At 41.8% G+C, this 21811-nt stretch overlaps 1 protein-coding gene and 1 pseudogene across 5 annotated transcripts in view; one reads left to right on the top strand and one right to left on the bottom strand.

Moving 5' to 3' along the window:
• arid3c (AT rich interactive domain 3C (BRIGHT-like)) overlaps positions 1-14871 on the top strand; it is a 585351-nt gene extending 570480 nt beyond the window's left edge. For all 5 annotated transcript variants that reach the window (XM_072252368.1, XM_072252364.1, XM_072252363.1 and 2 more), the window contains one exon: positions 12170-14871. In XM_072252368.1, coding sequence (XP_072108469.1) covers positions 12170-12327 — 158 coding nt within the window. In that variant the 3' untranslated portion in view covers positions 12328-14871. The remainder of the gene's footprint in view (positions 1-12169) is intronic.
• A 1457-nt stretch (positions 14872-16328) lies between these two features.
• The window catches only part of LOC140194841 (heterogeneous nuclear ribonucleoprotein L pseudogene), an 81619-nt pseudogene continuing 76136 nt past the window's right edge, over positions 16329-21811 (bottom strand).

Below are 21811 nucleotides of genomic sequence, written 5' to 3'. Positions count from 1 at the left end.
TCTGAAGAGTTTTGATAATGGCTGGGGTCACCCATCTTGACACACTGCCCAAAAGAAGGCAATGGCAAACCACTTCTGAGGAAGAATTTGCCAAGGACAGTTACAATCATGGATAAGACCAGATCACCTATGTCATACAGCATGGCACAGACTGATAATAATGATGTATATTGAAACATTGAAGCAAATAATGAAATATGTGGTGTGCATCAAATCAAATCAGTGAGGATTGTGCTGGGCAGCCTGCAAGTGTCGCCATGCTTCTGGTGCCAACAGAATGCCAAAACTTAAAACCCCTAACTGTATGTCCAAGAGGAATTCCAGAACATCACGGGGAGAATGTACAAACTCCTTACAGCCTGTAGCAGGAACTCAGACCCGGCAGTGATCACCGGCACTAGCTGCTGTATGACCATGCCACCCCTCTACACTACTGTACTACATAGAAAAACCTATGGCACAGTACAGGCCCTTCAGCCCACAAAGCTGTGCCGAACATGTCCTTACCTTAGAAATTACCTAAGGTTACCCATAGCCCTCTATTTTTCTGAGCTCCATGTACCTGTCCAGGAGTCTCTTAAAAGAACCTATTGTATCCACCTCCACCACCATCACCGGCAGCCCATTCCACGCACTCAACACTTTCTGCATAAAAAAACTTACCCCTGACATCTCCTCTGTACCTACTTCCAAGCACCCTAAAACTGTGCCCTCTCGTGCTAGCCATTTCAGTCCTGGGGAAAAGCCTCTGGCTATCCACACGATCAATGCCTCTCATCGTCTTATACACTGACCCCTATGCACAACTGTACTGACCTCTCTACGCTACTATACCGCCCAGCTGTAACAACATAGAGGTGTTACAGATAATAGATACTTCTAAAGAAAATGTGATAAGTAGAATGAAAGAATAGACATAAACTAAAACTAAATGAAGAAGAAATATAGAAGAATAATAAGTAATATCATTTGGTTATCATCATTTAATGAAAGCAGCCTGACATTTTGGAACAGCATTTCGGGGTAGCACAATGCTATCACAGCTCGGGGTGTCAGAGTTTGAGGGTCAATCTCGGCATCCTCTGTAATGACTGAATGTGTGAGTTTTCTCTGAGTCTTCCAATTTCCTCCACAGTCCAAAGACTACCAGATAACTGGTTTTGGAAATTGTCCTGTGATTATATGAGCGTTAAATCAGGGTTGCTGGGTGGCATGGCTTGAAGAGCTGTGAGGACCTATTTCACACTGTATCTCTAAATAAATAAAAAATAAATAAAATGCAACTTAGCCTCTGTTTGTAAACTCATTGGATAATTCAGATACTTGCCCCAGAGCCAATACGTGATGGATTGGACATCAACAGTTCTGCATGCAGTTTATGTAACTTTTGGGAAATATACTGTAGACTCTGTCACCATTTTATTAGCTACAGGAGTGGAATCTGGTGCGGTCTTGTGCTGCTACAGCATATCCATTTCAAGGTTCAAAGTACTGTGCATTCAAAGATGCTCTTCTGCACAATTTTGTTGTATTGTGTGGTTATTTGAGTTACTGTCACCTTCCTGTCAGCTTGAACTAGTCTGGCTATTCTACTCTGACCTGTCTCAATAACAAGGCACTTTCATTCACAGAACTGCTGTTCTCTGGATGTTTCTTGTTCTTTGCACCATTCTCTGTAAACTCTAAAGACTGTTATGTGTGAAAACCCCAGAGATCAACAGAATCTGAGATGCTCAATCCACCCCATCTGGCACCAACAACCATTCCACGATGAAAGTCACTTAGATCACATTTCATCCTCCTTCAGCGTATGGTCTGAACCACAACTAAATCTCATGATCATGTCTGCATACTTTTATACTTGGCTGATTAGATATTTGCATTAAGGAGCAGATGTACAGGTGTATCTAAAGTGGCCACGGAGTGTGTCAGACTCTATTTTGTTCTGGATCTAAATGTGAAAGGCAACCAAATCATTCATCTGACTGAGCGATGAACTACATTAAATATTTACAGTCCAGATAGGTTAAAGACTTATGAACTGATAATTGATTAAAGCAAGCGAAAATGTGTCAGGGTAAGGTAAAGTATTGGTAAATTTAAAGAACAGCTGTGTGATTTTAAATGTAGAGTCATAGAGTTATACAGGGTGGAAACAGTGCCAACTGCACCATGTTGTCCCAGATGCCTTATCCAAGCTAGTCGTCTTTCAGAATCAGAATCAGGTTTATTATCACTGACACACATCATAAACTCTGTTGTATTGTGGCAATACAAAGAAAATTACTATAATTTACTGTGAGAAATAGACAGATAGATATATAACTAACATAGATAGATAAATAGTGCAAATGGAGAACAAAATAGTATTGATGGGTTCATGGACTGTTCAGAAATCTGATGTGGAGGGTAAGAAGTTGTTTCCTAAAACTCCCCTATGCCAGTATTCAGTCCATAATCTTCTAAATCTTTCTAATCTACAAACCTGTCCTGCTGTCTTTTCATAACTGTTCCCACACCTGCCTCAGTCACTTCCTTTGGCAGCTGATTCCACATAGATACCACCCTCTGTATAAAAAAAAGGCTACCCCTCAAGTTCCTCTTAAATTTGTGCTTCTCACCTTAAACCTATGCCCCCTAGTTCTTGATTCCTCAAGCCTAAGAAAATTACTAGGTGCATTCGTTCTATCTATATCCTTCATGATCTTCCACAAGATCACTCCTCACTTTCTTCTGCTTCAAGAAATAAAGTCCAAGTTTTTCCAACCTCTCTGAATTAACTCAGTCCCTCAAGTCCTGGCAGCGTCCTTGCAAATCTTTTTTTGCACTCTTCTCAGTTTAATAGCACCTTTCCTATAGCAGAGTGAGCAAAACTGAACACAATACTCCAAGTATATCAGATGATGAGGGGCATTGTTCGTGTGGATAGCCAGAGGCTTTTTCCCAGGGCTGAAATGGCTAACACGAGGGGGCATAGTTTTAAGGTGCTTGGAAATAAGTACTGAGGGGATGTCAGGGTAAGTTTTTCACCCAGAGAGTGGTGGGTGCATGGAATGCACTGCCGGCGGCAGTAGTGGAAGCAGATACAACAGGGTCTTTTAAGAGCTTCTTAGATAGGTACATGGAACTTAGAAAAATAGAGGGCTTTGCGCTAGGGAAATCCTAGGCAGTTTCTAGAGTAGGTTATACGGTCGGCACAACATTGTGGGCTGAAGAGCCTGTAACAGGCTGTAGACTTTGATGGCTTTTACAAACAGATGGGATGGATGTCATACTCCAAAACAGACTCCTGTCTAACTATATGGCACATGGATCCACTCCTTCCTATCAGTTTTCATTGCTTATCTCTCTGTTATAAACGACCTGTCCATGATATTAAACTTGCTTCAGTTGTAGCAATTTTGCCCTTGAAATAGAGGAGGTTCTGTTTGAGAAAGTTAAACGGAATTGAGACTGGCACTTCTGTGCACTACTCCCAAGTTTTTGTTTTGTCCACGGTGCCATATTTCAAAGGAGGTTGTAATTTGAGGCTTCATTTATTCTGCCAGTGGAATGTAAATGCTTATTGAAACTGTGAAGAAAAACAGTACAAGGTTCCCTAATAGCTTGCCCCATTTTTGTTGCCCAACATCTTCACTAAATAGATTTAGTGACCTTTACTGTTGTGGTGATCTTGCCAAGTACAAATTAGTGGTATCTCTTCCCATAGCAGTGACAATCTTTTAAATCTCTTTCATTGGTTATGAGGTCTTTTAGGAAATCCTGAAGTTGTAGAAGTTCAAATCTTTAGGCTAACAACATCTAATGTTCACTCTCATCCACAGTCCTCAAAGAAAATGATCAAAAACTGCCCATTTATTATGAGTGTATGGTATACTTAATTTTATTTAGAAATACAGCACAGTTACAGGTCCATCTATTGCAGAGAACCCAGTCTGCCCTATTACACCTATGAGATCAGTTAACCGACAAACTGCTCGAAATGTGGGAGGAAGCTGGAGTACTGTGAGGAACCACATGAGGCCACAAGGTGAACATACAGACTGCAGAGGAATTGAACCCAGGTCAATGGCGCAGCAATAGCATTATGCTGACCACCATGTTATCACGTTGTTCTTGTCTAACTAGGTTTCGATCAGCCAAATGTTCTGTTTATAAGGCTGCTGAGAAAATTGAAGAGAATTTTTTTGCTTCTGTACTGTGCGGTGGGCTGACACAGCTTTGCCTGATGTTCATGGGCTTAATTTTCTAATGTCTTCCGATGTAAAATATCAAATCCAAAATCCTGAGATCGGAAACTGAAATAATTCAACTCTCTGTTATTGCAAACACAAATCCAAACCATAGCCATGTTCTCCATTTAATTTCATTTTCTAGAGCTTAAGAAAACTACACATTGCAACAGAGTAGCTTTATTGTGTTGCCGTTTCCAGTATCATCTGATGTAATGCTTAAAAGGAAACCCTGGTACTCTATGCAGCTCCAGTAAGCGCTTTTACTAATGCTCAGGCAGCAACTAGGTTCTGATCCTATATTTAGTTACAATAGTGCTGGCATGTTACTATCCCATTAGTAAATATTATGGAATTTTCAGTCATAATATAGCTCCTACTAGATACTTCCAGATGATTCAAGAATCATATAGGATTGTATTGATTCAAGCCTTTTGCAATGATGATGTATAAGGCTGATTAGGAATTTAAATTTACTACCTTTACATCCTGGTAAGAAAAAGCAAATATTTTTGCCAAATGAAATCAGTTTCACTGTATGGACGAATGCACCCTGTTATTTATATGGTGTGATTTTGCTATTCAGGGTGGTGGGGTGGAGATATGTCTCTACCAAAGGAGATGTAAGGCACTCCTTCCCTCTGCTAGCCTGCAAGTCACCTTTGAACAAGGTGTAGCCCGATCAAGGTCACGTGAAGCCATGGCAGTAGGTGGTGGATGGTCACATTTCACAGGTTCTGATGAAGCCCGAAATGTTGACTGTTTACTCTTTTCCCCAGATGCTGCCAGGGCTGCTGAGTTCCTCCAGAATTTTCTGTGTGTTGCTTTGAGTTCTAACATCTGCTGATTTTCTTTTCTTTGTCATATAGCCTAGCTATGAGACCACTGACACCCTGCGCACAGTCTCTGAAGGGTATGGATAATGGCTGGAGTCACACGTCTTGTAAAGACACTGTCCAGAAAAAGGCAATGGCAAACCACTTCTGTAGAAAAATTTGCCAAGAACTATCATGGTCATGAAAGACCATGATCCCTTTCATCATTCGACACAGCACAGGATGATGATGAAGAATGAAGAAGTATGGAGGTTCATGAGAATGATCCTGGGAATGAAAGGGTTAACATATGCAGAGCAATTGATGGATCTGGGCCTGTACTCATTGGAGTTTAGCAGAATGGGGGGGGGGGTGCTGGGAAGGATCTCTTTGAAACCTTTCAAACCTACTGATTGTTGAGAGGCCTGGAGAAAGTGAATGTGCAGATATTTCCAGTAGTGGGAGAATCTAGGACCAGAGGGCTGTCCCTTTAGAACAGAAATGAAGAAGAATTTCTTTAGCCAGATTGTGGTGAATCTATGGAATTCATTGCCACAGAGAGCTGTGGAAGTCAAGTAATTGGGTATATTTAGAATGGAGTTGATAGGTCCTTGATCAGTAATGGCATCAAAGATTATGTGGAGTTGGCAGGAAAATGGAATTGAGGGGGAAAATAAATCAGTCATGATAGTGGAGCAGACTTGATGGGCTGAATGGCTTAATTCTGCTCTTAAGGTAAAGTTCATTGCTGTAGTTTGTTATAATGCCTATTTTTCAGGACCTTTCAATCTTTTCATAATTTCCATCTGAACAAAATCCTGCACAACAAGTCTATTACTAAAATTTCAGGTACCTTTAGTAGAAAGATGAGCCAGATAGTGGCTTTATCTAATGGACAGGAGCAACTCTTAAGAAGACATGCATTCTTAAAAATTACTAGAGCATTTTTGCCTTCTATATACACAAGTTTTAGGATCTCATGGATTTCTTTTCACCAGGAAAAGGTCACTCCTTCATTTCTGCTGCACACATCCTTCAGTCTTCCCCTGTCACTAGACTTAAAGTACTGTGAAAAAGTCTTAGGCATACAAAGGGTGATTGATAAGTTTGTGGCCTAAGGTAGAAGGAGTCAACTTTAGAAAACCTAGCACATTTATTTTTCAACATAGCCCCCTCCTACATGTACACACTTAGTCCAGCGGTCGTGGAGCATACGGATCCCTTCTTTGTGGAAGTGGTCCACAGCAGGGGTGATTGACAAGTTTGTGGCCTAAGGTAGAAGGAGCTGAGTTATTAACTTCAAACTTTCTGCGTTATCACTCAAAGAGTTGAGCTACACGTGCATGTAAGGAGAGCGTCTTGGACCTCCAGGTGGTCCACAGCAGGGGTGATTGATAAGATCGTGGCCTTGGGTAGAAGGAGATGAGTTATACAGCTCTTGTTACATGCACTTGCAAGTCAACTCTTGGAGTGAAAATGCAGAAAGTTTGCAGATACTAACTCATCTCCTCCTACCTTAGGCCAGGACCTTATCAATCACCCCTGCTGTGGACCACTTCTGGAGGTCCAAGGCACCGACTTCTACAAAGAAGGGATCCGTATGCTTCACGAACGCTGGACTAAGTGTGTAAATGTAGGAAAAATAAATGTGCTAGGTTTTCTAAAATTGACTCCTTCTACCTTAGGCCACGAACTTATCAATCACCCCTCGTATATAGATATCTATGATGCCTAAGACTTAAGCACAGTACAGTACTGTAGTAATTTTATGTATTGTACTGTACTGCTACCACAAAAAAAATCATGATATACGTGAGGGATGATAAACCTGATTCTGAAATGAGTCTCTATTGTGGACTGAGAATGGGAATGGGTCAGGAAGAGGGGAATCATGGTTGGGTAGGGAGTGGGAAGCACCAGAGAGACATTCCATAATGATCAATAAACCAATTGTTTGGAATCAAGTCTGGTGACTCAGGGCTGGGTATGTCAGCACCCATGCCACCTTTGCCTCTGGCTCTCCTTCTCTGCTACCTGTCCGAATCCTTTCTGTGGCACTCCACCCTTGCCATTCCCAACTTCTTTTGCTTCTGCCAGATTTGTAAACACCATCTCCGCTCCACATTGACAAATCCACATTGTGCAAAAGTCTTAGTCACACTAGCTAGATACAGTGGTATGCAAAAGTTTGGGCACCCCTGGTCAAAATTTCTGTTACTGTGAATAGCTAAGTGAGTAAAAGACGACCTGATTTCCAAAAGGCATAAAATTAAAGATGACACATTTCTTTACTATTTTAAGATTACTTTTTTATTTCCATCTTTTACAGTTTCAAAATAACGAAAAAGGAAAAGGGCCCAAAGCAAAGTTTGGGCACCCTGCATGGTAACACCCCCTTTGACAAGTATCATAGCTTGTAAACACTTTCTGTAGCTAGCTGAGAGTCTTTCAATTCTTGTTTGGGGGATTTTCCTCCATTCTTCCTTGCAAAAAGCGTTCCGTGAGATTCTTGGGCCGTCTTGCATACACTGCTCTTTTGAGGTCTATCCACGGATTTTTGATGATGTTCAGGTTGGGGGACTGTGAGGACCATGGCAAGATCTTCAGCTTGCGCCTCTTGAGGTAGTCCATTGTGGATTCTGAGGCGTGTTTAAGATCATTATCTTGTTGTAGAAGCCATCCTCTTTTAATTTTCGGCTTTTTTTTTATAACAGACAGTGTAATGTTTGCTTCCAGAATTTGCTGGTCTTTAATTGAATTCATTCTTCCCTCTACAAGTGAAATGTTCCCGGTGCCACTGGCTGCACACAAGCCCAAAGCATGATCGATCCACCCCCGTGCTTAACAGCTGGAGAGGTGTTCTTTTCATGAAATTCTGCATCCTTTTTTCTCCAAGCATACCTTTGCTCATTGCAGCCAAAACATTCTATTTTAGCTTCATCAGTCCACAGGATTTATTTCCAAAATGCATCAGGCTTGTTTAGATGTCCTTTGTAAACTTCTGACACTGAATTTTGTGCTAAGGACGCAGGGAAGGTTTTCTTCTGATGACTCTTCCATGAAGGTCATATTTGTGCAGGTGTTGCTGCAGAGTAGAACAGTGCACCACCACTCCAGAGTCTGCTAAATCTTCCTGAAGGTCTTTTGCAGTCAGACAGGGGTTTTGATTTGCCTTTCTAGCAATTCTATGAGCAGTTCTCTTGGAAAGTTTTCTTGATCTTCCAGACCTCAACTTGACCTCCACCGTTCTTGTTAACTGCCATTTCTTAATTACATCTCGAACTGAGGAAACGTCTACCTGAAAACGCTTTGCTATCTTCTTATAGCCTTCTCCTGCTTTGTGGGCATCATTTATTTTAATTTTCAGACTGCTAGGCAGCTGCTTACAGGAGCCCATGGCTGCTGATTGTTGGGACAAGGTTTGAGGAGTCAGAGTATTTATAAAGCTTTGAAATTTGCATCACCTGGTCTTTCCTAATGATGACTGTGAACAAGCCATAGCCCTAACAAGCTAATTAAGGTCTGAGACCTTGGTAAAAGTTATCTGAGAGCTCAATTCTCTTGGGGTACCCAAACTTTTGCATGATGCTCCTTTCCTTTTTTGCCACTCTAAAATTGTACAAAACAAAAATAATACACTAATCTTGCTTAAAATGTTGAAAAAGAATGTTTCATCTTTAACTTTATGACTTTTGGAGATCAGTTCATCTTCTACTCACTTAACTATTCACAGTAACAGAAATTTTGACCGGGGTGCCCAAACTTTTGCATGCCACTGTAGATATACCCTCTGTATGTGCCTAAGACTTTTGCACAGTACCGCAGGTTTTTGCTACCTCCCACAAACACTCTGATCGCTGTCGCCTTTGGCTCTGTCAGCCCCATTCGCAAAGATTAGTAGATTCACTTCCTTAGTAGACTACTTCACTTCCTGCCCCAACAGTTCCAGTAACAGTAATACAATTGCATAATTAACTAAATGCCATAAATGCAAGTACTACATAAATGCATAGGCACTGCAGAGTACTTTTTTTCATCCGTTAATATTATTTTGTGTGCTGAATGTGACATATGTACTGTGTTCATTTCACATAATACCGCCACCACTCTCAAATTACCACTATAGGACAATCACCTGTACATTCTTTTCTCCAAACACATTTCAAGAATTACTTTACTGTGGGTATCCCTTGCAATGATCTCTAGTTTATATTTTTAGGATGATTGCTGCCACTTAGGGGTGGCGGGGTGGAGATACATCTCTGCCAAAGGAGGTGTAAGGGACTCCCTCCCTCCGCTAGCCTGCAGGTCACCCTTGAGCAAGGTGTAGTACCTGCTTAGCCCCTGATCAGGGTCGTGTGAAGGCACGGGAGCAGGTGGTGGATGGTCGTATGTGTAGCTGGTACATACCCCGAGCCCTGGTTTTGCGACCACTGACGCCAGGCAGACAATCTCTGAAGAGTATTGATAATGGCTGGGGTCACCTGTCTTGTAAAGTCACTGGCCAGAAAAATGCAATGGAAAACCACTTTTGTCAAAAAAAATTGCCAAGAACAAACATGGGCAAGACTATGACCACCCATGTCATACAACATGGCATATAATGAGTGAATGAATGATATTGCTGTCCAATATCGCAATAACAGTCAGTTTTCTAGGCAGACATCAAAAGTTGCAGCACATTAGACTGTGTGATAGCTTAATATGAAATCACATCTTAGCTGTTTACCCCTTTAAGCCTTTGTTGTTATTCTGCTACTTCAATATTGAATGAAGGAAATTGCAATTATTACCTTGATCTATACCCATTGGTGCCTTATTATAAAAACTAATGATTTTAATTTTGAAAACTTAAACTCATGAAAAATCTGCAGCTATTTTGAGCAAAATATTCCAGGTTTTAGCTAAATTATTTTCTCATCTTAATGTTGAGTAACAAAACTCTGATTATTCCACCACCCTGCCCTTCTCCCATATTCTGGATCTGTCAGAAGTATTGATTTCCATAGATCTACTGAATCACTTTAAGGTATTTACAAAACCTTGGTTTGGCGTCAGTCAGCCAAATGAAAATCAAGGCTTTAAGGGACATTGAAAGGAGCTAGTAAATGCATTGGTGCCATTCACTTGGCCCAAAACGCCAACACTTTATTCCTCTCCATAGATGCTACTTGATCTGTTGCATTCCTCCAGCATTTTGTGTGTGCTACTCTGGATTTCTAGTATCTGCAGAAACTCTTGTGTTTATAAATCGGCAAGTATCTGTTTAAATATGTAGATTAATGCCTTTCAGTTGAAATTTTTAGGTACTAATGAGCATAAAATACATCATACAAGTGACCTTTACAAAATAGCTAGATGCAGTTCGATAAACAGCCTAGAAAGTTTGGAAAACTCACAAAAGAAGTTCTTGTTTACTGTAAGACTATTTAAGATCTTCCCTATAACTTGCTGGATTCATAGACTTCTGAGACTATAGCTCAGAAACATGCTTCTCAGCTCATCAAGTCCTTGCCAGCCTGGTCTACTGTCTAGTCCAATCTACCTGTACCTGGAATATAACCTGTCATACATCTCATTCATGTACCTATCGAAACTTTTATTAAATGTTACCATTGACCTCACTTCCGTTGACAGCCCTTTCCACACTCACAACACCCTCTGAGCGAAGAAGTGCCTCCTCAGATTCCCCTACAATATTTCATCTTTCACCCTTCAGCCTAAGCCTGGTGATTTATTTCTAGTCTCACCCAACCTCTGGGGAAAAAGTCTGCATGATTTCACCCTCTCTGCGCCCTCATAATTTTGTATACCTCCCTTCATTCTCCTGTGTCTCCAGTGAATAAAAGTCCTAACCTATTTTTCCCTATCACTCTGGTCCTCAGTCCCAGAAAATCATGGTAAATTTTCTCTGCACTCTTTCCAGCTTATTGATAGCTTTCCTATAGGTAGGTAACCAGAAATGCATACAGCACTCCATATTAGGCCTCAAAAATATTTTGTCACTTGTGTTTGATCAGAACTTTGGAATGGGCAAAAATATAGTTGTGTATACTTGAACTTCAGAGGTGTATGTTAGTGACCATAAGACTATAAGACAAAGGACCAGATTTAGGACATTCAGCTCATTGAGCCTGCTTCAACATTTGATCATGGCTGATCTATATTCCTTCTCAATCCCACTTTCCCACCTTCTCCCCATAACCTTTGATGCCCTTAATAATCGAGAACCTATCAACCAATGATTTGGCCTCCCAGGCCATCTGTGACAATTACTTCCACAGATTCACCAATCCCTGGCTGAAGAACTTTCTCCTCACCTCTGTTCTAAAGGAATATCCTTGTATTCTAAGGCTGTGCCCTCTGGTCCCAGACTGTCCCACAGTAGGAAACATCTTCTCCACATCCACTCTAATAAGACCATAAGACAAAGGAGCAGAAGTCGGCTATTCGGCCCATCTAGTCTCTCCGCCATTTTATCCTGAGCTGATCCATTCTCCCATTTAGTCCCACTCCCCCGCCTTCTCACCATTGATGCCCTGGCTACTCAGATACCTATCAATCTCTGCCTTAAATACACCCAATGACTTGGCCTCCACTGCTGTCCGTGGCAACAGATTCCATAGATTCACCACCCTCTGACTAAAAAAATTTCTTCGCATTTCCGTTCTGAATGGGCGCCCTTCAATCCTTAAGTCTTGCCCTCTCGTACCAGACTCCCCCATCATGGGAAACAACTTTGCCACATCCACTCTGTCCATGCCTTTCAACATTCGAAATGTTTCTATGAGGTCTCCCCTCATTCTTCTAAACTCCAAGGAATATAGTCCAAGAGCGGACAAACGTTCCTCATATGTTAACCCTCTCATTCCTGGAATCATTCTAGTGAATCTTCTCTGTACCCTCTCCAACGTCAGCACATCCTTTCTTAAATAAGGAGACCTTTCAATATGCTTCAATGAGATCCCCCTCATTCTTCTAAACTCCATCGAGTACAGGCCCAGAGCCATCAAGCACACCTCGTTTGTTAACCCTTTTATTTCCAGGTCCATTCTCATAGACCTGTGCATGTACTTTGAATATTACTGCTTTTGCATTTACTGTATCTTCCTCTTCCTGCAGGTGTTCTGTTCGCACGAAGGCCAGTCATCCCTGTGATGTCTGGCAGTAACGGCAACAGCAGCAGTTCTCAGGGCATGTCTAGTCCCGCAATAGCACCACAAGCCCAGCCTTCTTCCTCCTCGTCTCATAGTCACACTCCAAGCAGTTCTGCACCTTGAAGCCTCGCCTACGGACAGCAGACCACATGAGACAGTCCCTGAAGACTCTGGTGTTTTTTTGAGAGTGTGTTTTTTTGCAAGGAAAGTTTGCAACACGGATATTGGTAACTTTGCAGGTGAAGTGATGGAAACAAACTCAATTATGCATGAGGGTCACATTTACTATATTGTACAGTTAATCACTGTCGAACTGAACGCCACTTAATTTTATGTAAAAAAAAACAAAATCAGTGATTTTAACTTGCGTAAATCTGTTGCTTTCTGTAAGTGAGTCAACACTTATATTTTCAGATGGACATCCACCCAACCATAGACTCTTCAATGAAGATGGTGATGAGATTGTGGATGACCATTTGGTTGGACGCACTTTTCCATGTAAAACTAGTTTTTGTTGTGTTCTGCAGAGGGGTTCGATTTTTGGAAGATTTATTAGGTGAGGCCAAAAAGGAAGGGTATAAAAAGGGATATGGCTTAATTACACGTACAGTACATCTTAATAATGCTTCGTGACCTAAGGGAATTGATTACTTTGTTTTAACAATCGGTTGTTTCAGGAAAAAGAACGAGTACCATATACTGTAATTCAGCTTTTACCAAAGAGAGAAATAGCTTATCAGGATATATGGCATCATATCACAGGGCTGAATACAATGACAAAATATACGTAAATGTACGAATGAGCACATTGCAATATTGAGGAAAGGGAACAGTTTTTAAAAGGTATGTGAGCAAATGAGAATCACTAAAGGAAGTTGCTTCTTCATAAGGCCACAAAGAGAGAAAACAGCTTAGGGATTGTTCATATGGTGCCGGATCTCAAAAGGAAATTGCCACATCAGGCAAGAATCTTGGGAATACATCTGGGGCCTGACCTTTTACAAAGCTACAACTGTGTTACAGGGATCAATTCTGTCTTATCATCCACGTCCTGTTGTTCACAATGATGGCTGCACGTCTGTCCCTGTGCAGTGATAGTATGGAGATTTATGATTAAGTGCACAAAGAGAAAGAAAAAAAACAGCAGGGGCAGTTTTATCAATTAAGTGGCTTTATTGAATAGGGCCAGATGATAATGTTGACAGTGATGCACTGACCCAGGCTGTTGAATGGAGTCAAGGGGGAGGTGGAGGTGTGTCTGTGCAAATTAATGCTGTCAGAACCTAACAACTCATTGCAAAGGCTTGTCAAGTCTATAGAATTTACTCTGAAAGAAGCATCTTGCTGTTATATTGATTTTTTCTGTTCCTTGACTTCTGATGTACTCAAATGGCAACCTCTGCCTCTATCCCTGTCTATTTGCTATTCACAGATGCAGCCGAATACCTCGTGAATCTTCTAATTAACATTTAATGAGAATGGGAAAAAAAAGAGAGAGATGCTCATAATATACCTCATAGAAGTCATTTTATTTAATTTGTATTTTTATTGTAAAGCCACTTGTGAAGCATTTATTTTCACCAATCACTGTTGTTTTTTATTTTATATTGTTGTACCAAAGAAGGGAATATTCTATTCTACACCTACCTCATTGTTCTGAATAGCAGATTGTCAACTCCCAGTTGTATTACTAAGATCTTTGCAGGGTGTTAGGAAGGGAACAAGTTGCCATGAGCTGGAATTCTAGCCGCCTGTAAACCAGGTTTAATGGTGGCTTTTTTTAGTGCTGTGTACCAAAGATCAAGCAACGCATTTCACAAACTTTGTTAAACAGTAGCACAGTTCTGATAAATATTACTTATGTCCAATATGTGTTATTCACTTTGTTTAGGCTTTTTTGCAATGCTAATGCTGTAGGACTTTAGATTCTAAAATGGCTTTCTAGCTGTGTATGAGATTTTTATTTTAATTTTCTTCTTTGACTAATCCAGTGCATTAAGTGAAAGCTGGATTGTGGTGCTCAGGGTTATCAAACGTTTAAAAAAAAGAAAATAACGTGATTTTTATTGCCATTTGACTTATAGTACATTTAGAAAATGCTGCTTGGAGCACAGGTGATTTTTCTCTCCAAACTGTTGTCCATTGAACATCTACAATTGGGCGGTGGATTACCAAACAGTCAGCCAAACAGTTTCTTAAAACGTTCCATACATTTGGATGTTCTGCCGGTAAAGTACGTGCTATTAGTCATTTTTATCATCAGCAGCACAATCTTTCTTAACAATGAATAATTTTCTATCCATTCATAGGTAAAATATTATTAATCAATTATTATTAGGGTTGTCTTACTATTAGGAAAATGAAACAATTGGTCAATATGAATTGAATCACCCAGGTTACTTTACTGATCCTCCACCTTTTGTTTCCACCCCACCCAACTCTCTGAATGAATTTACACATGCGTCTAGAATTATTCATACTCCGTAAAGAAAAACTGTCGTCAGTAAATCCTGAAACCATCTTCTGGATTAGAATTTTAGAAAGGGAAGAGATGCTATATAAACAAATACATTGTCGAGAGTATGTTTGTGTTAAAATGGTGTTTTGCTTTGGCATTGGAGTTATTCTTTGTAAACCAGTCAGAAATTAAACCGTAAATTGAAAGTGCCTCTTTAATGTGTGATTTCTGTTTTGCAAGCAATCATTCTACAAAACAAATGGATTTCCTGTAACTGTCGAAAATCAGTTGCTCAGTCAGTGTGAAGAGATTTGCAAATGCAACATGACAATTGTTTCTTCAACTACTTTAGGAAGTTTTTGTCCACCACAAAATTAAGGGCGGCAGATTTATCATTAAAACCAAGTTTCAATATGTGTATGTTACACCATCAGGCATTTAATGTTTCTTCCAAACTAGAGTCATAGAACACTATAGCACAGAAACAGACCATTTGGCCCACCTAGTCTATGCTCAACTATTATTCTGACCATTAACATCAAACTGCCCCAGGATTATAGCCTTCCATACCCTTCCTATCCAAAACTGCTCTTAAATGTTGCAATCAAATCCGCATCCACCACTACCACTGGCAGCCCATTCCACTCTCTCACCACCTGCTGAGTGAAGAACTTCCTCCTCGTGTTCCCTTTAAATATTCCACTTTTCAGGTAAGATGACTTAAATTGAAGCAGGGAATGGATTCCTAGTATTTTTTGTAGTATGTATCATTTATGTCTGGACAGAAGATATGAAAAATATCCTAGAGACAGTGACTGAAACTAATAATAAAGTCAAGCCACGTCAGTTATTCATTTTGAATTGAGTATTTCATCCGGTGTTTCTGAAAAATTAAAGAATAGCTTTTCTTTTTGTCACATGCCCATCAAAACATTGAAACGTAAAGTGAAATGAGTTGCCCGTGTCAACAACCAATGCAATTTGACAATGTGCAGGGAGGGGGCAGCCCACAAGTATCGCCATGCTTCGAGCGCCAACATAGCATGCTCACAACTTACTAATTCTCACTAACCCATATGTACTTGGAATGTGGAAGGATCCTGGAGCATCCTAAGGAAACCCACATGGTCATGGGGAGAATGTACAAATTTCTTACCAGCAGCAAGATTTCAACCCCAGTCACTGGCTCTGTAAAACGTAACAGTAGTCACTGCGCTACCGTACATTAATATGTGCAGTACATTTAAGTATGTTTTCAGTAGCTCAGTCAAAAGCTTCTATTACATCATTTTGAGCTTGTTTTTTCAACTCGTATAGCTGACAATTTATAAATTCAAATTCAGATGCAGAACATAATTACTGCTTACTAAATTATGTCATCTGAATAGCTCCGTTGAACATGGCACTGAATTCATCCAGAGTGTCAATCTTCTTCTCGTCGAGACTTAGGTCCTCGTCAGAAGCTTAGTCGCAGGATTTCCCTGCTATACTCATTGCATTGTCATTCGAACATGTGTGCCCCAAGGAGTGCATGTCAATGCAAAGTGTAAATGTATTACTGCCGAAGCTGGATTACCACAATGTCATCATGGTTCTTCTGGAAAAACTTATAAGGAACTCACTCCTAATTAGTGACAGTTCAGTTATAGTGGAAAATTGCAACCCTTCATCCACAACTGGAAGAGTCCGTCCCGTAAACCATCAGCACTGGACTTTCTGTTTGAGGATCAGGTTCTGGTGGTGGTGGCAGTGGAGGACAATCATCATACTGAGCCCCATAACATTATGATTGGATAGGCCTCAGTGAGGAGGTGATGGACCTCCCAACCTACGATGTTCATAATGGGCCAGGGGACCATGGTCATCATCTGAATAGTGGCTATAGCTTCCTTATTGGGCTGCATACTCAGGAGGGTAATGACCAAACAATGCTGGTTGTCGCTGTCACTTGTTGGGTTCTCCTAGTCCTCCCAAATTAGGATTTGTACAGTCCCAAAGGTGCTGATCAGTTTTGAAGACATTCAAGTGAGTAGGTTTTGCATACTCAATCTTCAAAGTGCAACAACCAGAACAGATGTCTGCCGCATTGAGCGACACTTTTGCTCTCTGAGCACTCCGTACAAAGTCAAATTCCACCATTACTTTCTGAATCCAGTTATTTCCACAGGATAACATGGATTGCAAATTGTGTACAGCACATCCATTGTAACTGGACAGATGAGGTTCATCACTGTGAAGAACAGTATGTTCTTGACATTTCTGGAATCACCAGGCCTGGAAATGTTCTGACTCACAGAATAGTTAACAAAAGCAGGCTGTGCTCTCACGTAGATCTGGCTTTCAGCTGCAAAGTTTACATGGCAAACACACCCTTCAGTTCCTCAGAATCCAGTCATACTTATCCCTTCTTTGGCATCAGGATCGGAATCCGGTTTATTATCACCGGCATGTGACATGATATTTGTTAACTTAGTAGCAGCAGTTCAATGCGTAGTATAGAATAAAATAATAATAATAATGAATACGTAAATCTTATTCAGTATACTTTATACAGTATACGTATGTTGAATAGATTAAAAATAGTGCAAAAAACAGAAATAATATATATTTTTAAAAAGTGAAGTAATGTCCAAAGGTTTAATGTCCGTTTAGGAATCAGATGGCAAAGGGGAAGAAGCTGTTCCTGAATCGCTGATTGTGTGCCTTCAGGCTTCTGTATCTCCTACCTGATGGTAACAGTGAGAAAAGGGCATGCCCTGGGTGCTGAAGGTACTTAATAATGGACACTGCCTTTCTGAGACACCGCTCCCTAAAGATGTCCTGGGTACTTTGTAGGCTAGTGCCCAAGATGGAACTGACTAGATTTACAACCTTCTGCAGCTTCATTCTGTCCTGTGCAGAAGTCCCTCCATACCAGACAGTGATGCAGCCTGTCAGAATGCTCTCCACGGTACATCTATAGAAGTTTTTGAGTGTATTTGTTGACTTACCAAACCTCTTCAAACTCTTAATAAAGAATACCCGCTGCCTTGCCTTTTTTATAACTATATTGATATGTTGGGATCAGGTTAGATCCTCAGAGATCTTGACACCCAGGAACTTGAAACTACTCACTCTCTGTACTTCTAATCCCTCTATAAGGATTGGTATATTTTCCTTCATCTTACCCTTCCTGAAGACCACAATCAGCTCTTTCATCTTACTGATGTTGAGTGCCAGGTTGTTGCTGTGGCACCATTCCACAAGCTGGCATATCTCACTCCTGTATGCCCTCTCATCACCACCTGAGATTCTACCAACAGTGGTTCTATTGTCAGCAAATTTATAGATGGTATTTGAGCTAGCCTAGCCACACAGTCATGTGTATACAGAGAGTAGAGTAGTGGGCTAAGCACATACGCCTGATGTGCACCAGTGTTGATCGTCAGTGAGGAGGAGATGTTATCACCAATCTGCACAGATTGTGGTCTTCTGGTTAGGAAGTCGAGGATCCAATTGCAGAGGGAGGTACAGAGGCCCAGGTTCTGCAACTTCTCAATCAGGATTGTGGGAATGATGGTATTAAGTGTAGAGCTATAGTCAATGAACAGCATCCTGACATAGGTGTTTGTGTTGTCCAGGTGGTCTAAAGCTGCTTGGAGATCAATTTAGATCGCATCTGCTGTTGACCTATAGTGGCAATAGGCAAATTGCAATGGGTCCAGGTCCTTGCTGAGGCAGGAGTTCAGTCTAGTCGTGACCAACCTCACAAAGCATTTCATCACTGTAGATGTGAGTGCTACCGGGCGATAGTCATTAAAACAGCTCACATTATTCTTCTTTGGCACTGGTATAATTGTTGCCTTTTTGAAGCAAGTGGGATCTTCCACCTGTAGCAGTGGGAGGTTGAAAATGTCCTTGAATACTCTCGCTAGTTGGTTGGCACAGGTTTTCAGAGCCTTACCAGGTACTCCATCAGGACCTTCCGTCTTGTGAGGGTTCACTCTCTTTAAAGACAGCCTAACATCAGCCTCTGAGACAGAGATCACAGGCTTCTTGAGTGCAGTTGTATCTTCACAGTTGTAGTTGTGTTCTCCCTGTCAAAGCATGCTTAGAAGGCGTTGAGTTCATCTGATAGTGAAGCATCGTTGCCATTCATACTATTGGGTTTCACTTTGTAGGAAGTAATGTCTTGCAGACCCTGCCAGAGTTGTTGTACATCTGATGTCGCCTCCAACCTCATTTGAAATTGTCTCTTCGCCCTTGAAATAGCCCTCTGCAGATCATACCTGGTTTTTGGTACAGGCCTAGGTCACCAAACTTGAATGTCACAGATCTAGCGTTCAGCAGATGTACCTCCTGGTTCATCCACGGCTTTTGGTTTGGGAATGTACAGTAAGTCTTTGTAGGCACACACTCATCCACACAGGATTTAATGAAGTCAGTAACAACTGCAGCATACTCATCCAGGTGCAAAGATGAATCGCTGAATACAGTCCAGTCCATCGATTCAAAGCAGTCCTGTAGGTGCTCCTGTGCTTCCCTCGTCCAAACCTTCTTGGTCCTCACTACTGGTGCTGCAGTCTTCAGTCCCTGCCTTCACTCAGGGAGTAGAACTACAGCCAGGTGATCAGACTTCCCGAAGTGAGGGCGTGGAGCAGCACGTTAGGCATTCTTGGTGGTGTAGCAATGGTCCAGTGTGTTGTTTCCTCTGGTATTGCAAGCGATTTGTTGATGGTATTTGCTTAGAGATTTTTCAGACTGGCCTGGTTAAAATCTCCCAAAGCAATGGTGAAGGCGTTAGGGTGCACTGTTTTGTGCATGTTGATCTCATTGCTCAGATCATCCAAAGCCTGCTTGACATTGGCCTGAGGTGGAATGTAAACTGCTACCAAAATGACCCCGGAGAACTCCCGTGGTAGGTAAAAAGGACAGCACTTAACTACTAGATTTTCCAGGTCTGGTGAGTAGAATTGGGACAGCACTGTTATATTTGTGTACCAAGAAGAATTGACCATGAGGCATAGTCCTCCGCCTCTGCTTTTGAGAGACTCTGTAGATCTATTCTGACGGTGATCTGAATCGCTGCATGTATGAAAGGGGTTAACCAAGATTCCGTGAAACAAAGGACACAGGTGGTCCTAATGTCCCTCTGATTCAGCACCCTAGCTCTGAGATCATTGATTTTATTCACCAGAGACTGCACGTTTGCCAGCAAGATAGTCGGTATAGGGAGTTTAAAACCCCATTTTCTTAAATGCACTTGTAATCCCAATCTACAGCCACGCTTCTTCCGTGGGCACTTCCGTCCACAGTCAGAGTTGTTTCCATCAGTTTTAAGCATCGATAGTTTGTTTAAATGTATTAAGACATCTTTGTTGACTGTATTGACCTTGGAAGCAGTTGTGCTTTTTAGCTGTATCAGGCTGAAATGAGAATATTTAATCGTATCCATTGAGAGTACTGCTGCTACTCGAGTCGCTCCTAGACGCCCCAGAAGTAAAAAATCATCACCACATGGCTGGTGACACCAAACTCCTGCAGTGCTTCTACAAGATCTTCCTCCATCACTCCATCACACAGCCCTCTGACATGTGCTACAGGGGATGAATTTGGTTTTTGACCATCTTCAAGATAGCTGCCATCTTTGCTGCCGGCTGCCATAGTTTTGGGCCCTCTGGCGCTTGGCCACTCTACCACCATGTGCCACCTGGTTGATTGCCATCTTGATGCTAACCGCTGCCACCTCCCTCACAATCTTCAGACATTGCAAAATGCAGGTGTGATCTGCTATAGCCAAAGCAGTCATAAAATAGCATCTGTACTACTTTTGCCGCAACATTTTTTCAAAGTGCTAATTCTGTATGTAGTATTGAACATAAATCATAGAACATTATAGCACATTACAGGCCCTTCAGCCAATGATATTGTGCTGGCCTATTAACTTATTCCAAGATCGTTTAATTCTTCCCTGCCTTGTAGCCCTCCATTTTTCCTTCAGCCATGTGCCTATCTAGGACTCTCTTAAATGTCCTTAATGTATCTTCCTCTGCCATCACCATCACCATTTTCAGTGCATTTTGCGCACCCACCACTAACTATATGAAAAACCTACCTGTGACATCTGCCTATGCTTTCCTCCAAACACCTTTAAATTATGTCTTCTTGTATGAGCTGTTTCCTAAACACAAAATAATCTGCAGGTGCTGTGATCAAAGCAACACTTTCAGTACGCTGGATGAACTCAGCAGGTCAGGCAGCATCAGTTAGAAACGATGAGTCAATGTTTCGGGCCGGAACCCTTCGTCAGGACTGAAGAATGAAAGATGGGGAAGGATTTGAAGAATGCTTGTAGCTTCAGTTGAAAGACCAGTAATTTGAAAGACAAAGGGGTGGGGGAGGGGAAGCATTGATGTCATAGTGCTGAAAACAATGGGTGGTAGAAGAAGGAAGCGGAACCATGAGGGAGCTGGGGGAGGGGGTAGAGTGAAATAGGGACAGAGGAAGGGAGGGGGAGGGAATTACCGGAAGTTGGAGCATTCTATGTTCATACCAAGGGGCTGGAGACTACCTAGACGGTATATGAGGTGTTGCTCCTCCAACCTGAGTTTAGCCCCATCATGGCAGTAGAGGAGGTCATGTATGGACATATCTGAATGGGAATGGGAAACAGAGTTGAAGTGGATAGCTACCGGGAGATCCTGTCTGTTGTGGCGGACGGTGCTCGACGAAGCGGTCCCCCAATCTGCGTCGGGTTTCACCGATGCAGAGGAGGCCACACCGGGAGCACCGGATGCAATAGATGACCCCAACAGGCTCACAAGTGAAGTGTTGCCTCACCTGGAAGGACTGTTTGGGGCCCTGAATGGTTGCAAGAGATGAGGTTTAGGGACAGGTGTAGCACTTACGCTTACAAGGATAAGTGCCGGGTGGGTGATCAGTGGGGATGGACGTGCGGATAAGGGATTCGCGGAGGGACCGATCCCTGCGGAAAGCAGAGAGGAGTGGAGAGGGAAAGATGTGCTTAGTGGTGGGGTCCTGTTGAAGGTGGCGGAAGTTGCGGAGGATAATGTGCTGGATCCAGAGGCTGGTGGGGTGGTAGGTGAGGACAAGGGGAACTCTGTCCCTGTTGTGGTTGCGGGAGGATGGGGTGAGGGCCGAAGTGCGGGA

This window comes from Mobula birostris, chromosome 3, assembly GCF_030028105.1.
Source record: "Mobula birostris isolate sMobBir1 chromosome 3, sMobBir1.hap1, whole genome shotgun sequence".
Taxonomy (NCBI): Eukaryota; Metazoa; Chordata; class Chondrichthyes; order Myliobatiformes; family Myliobatidae; genus Mobula; species Mobula birostris.
The sequence above is the reverse complement of the archived record's forward strand: the minus strand, read 5'-3'. Positions and strand labels throughout refer to the sequence as shown.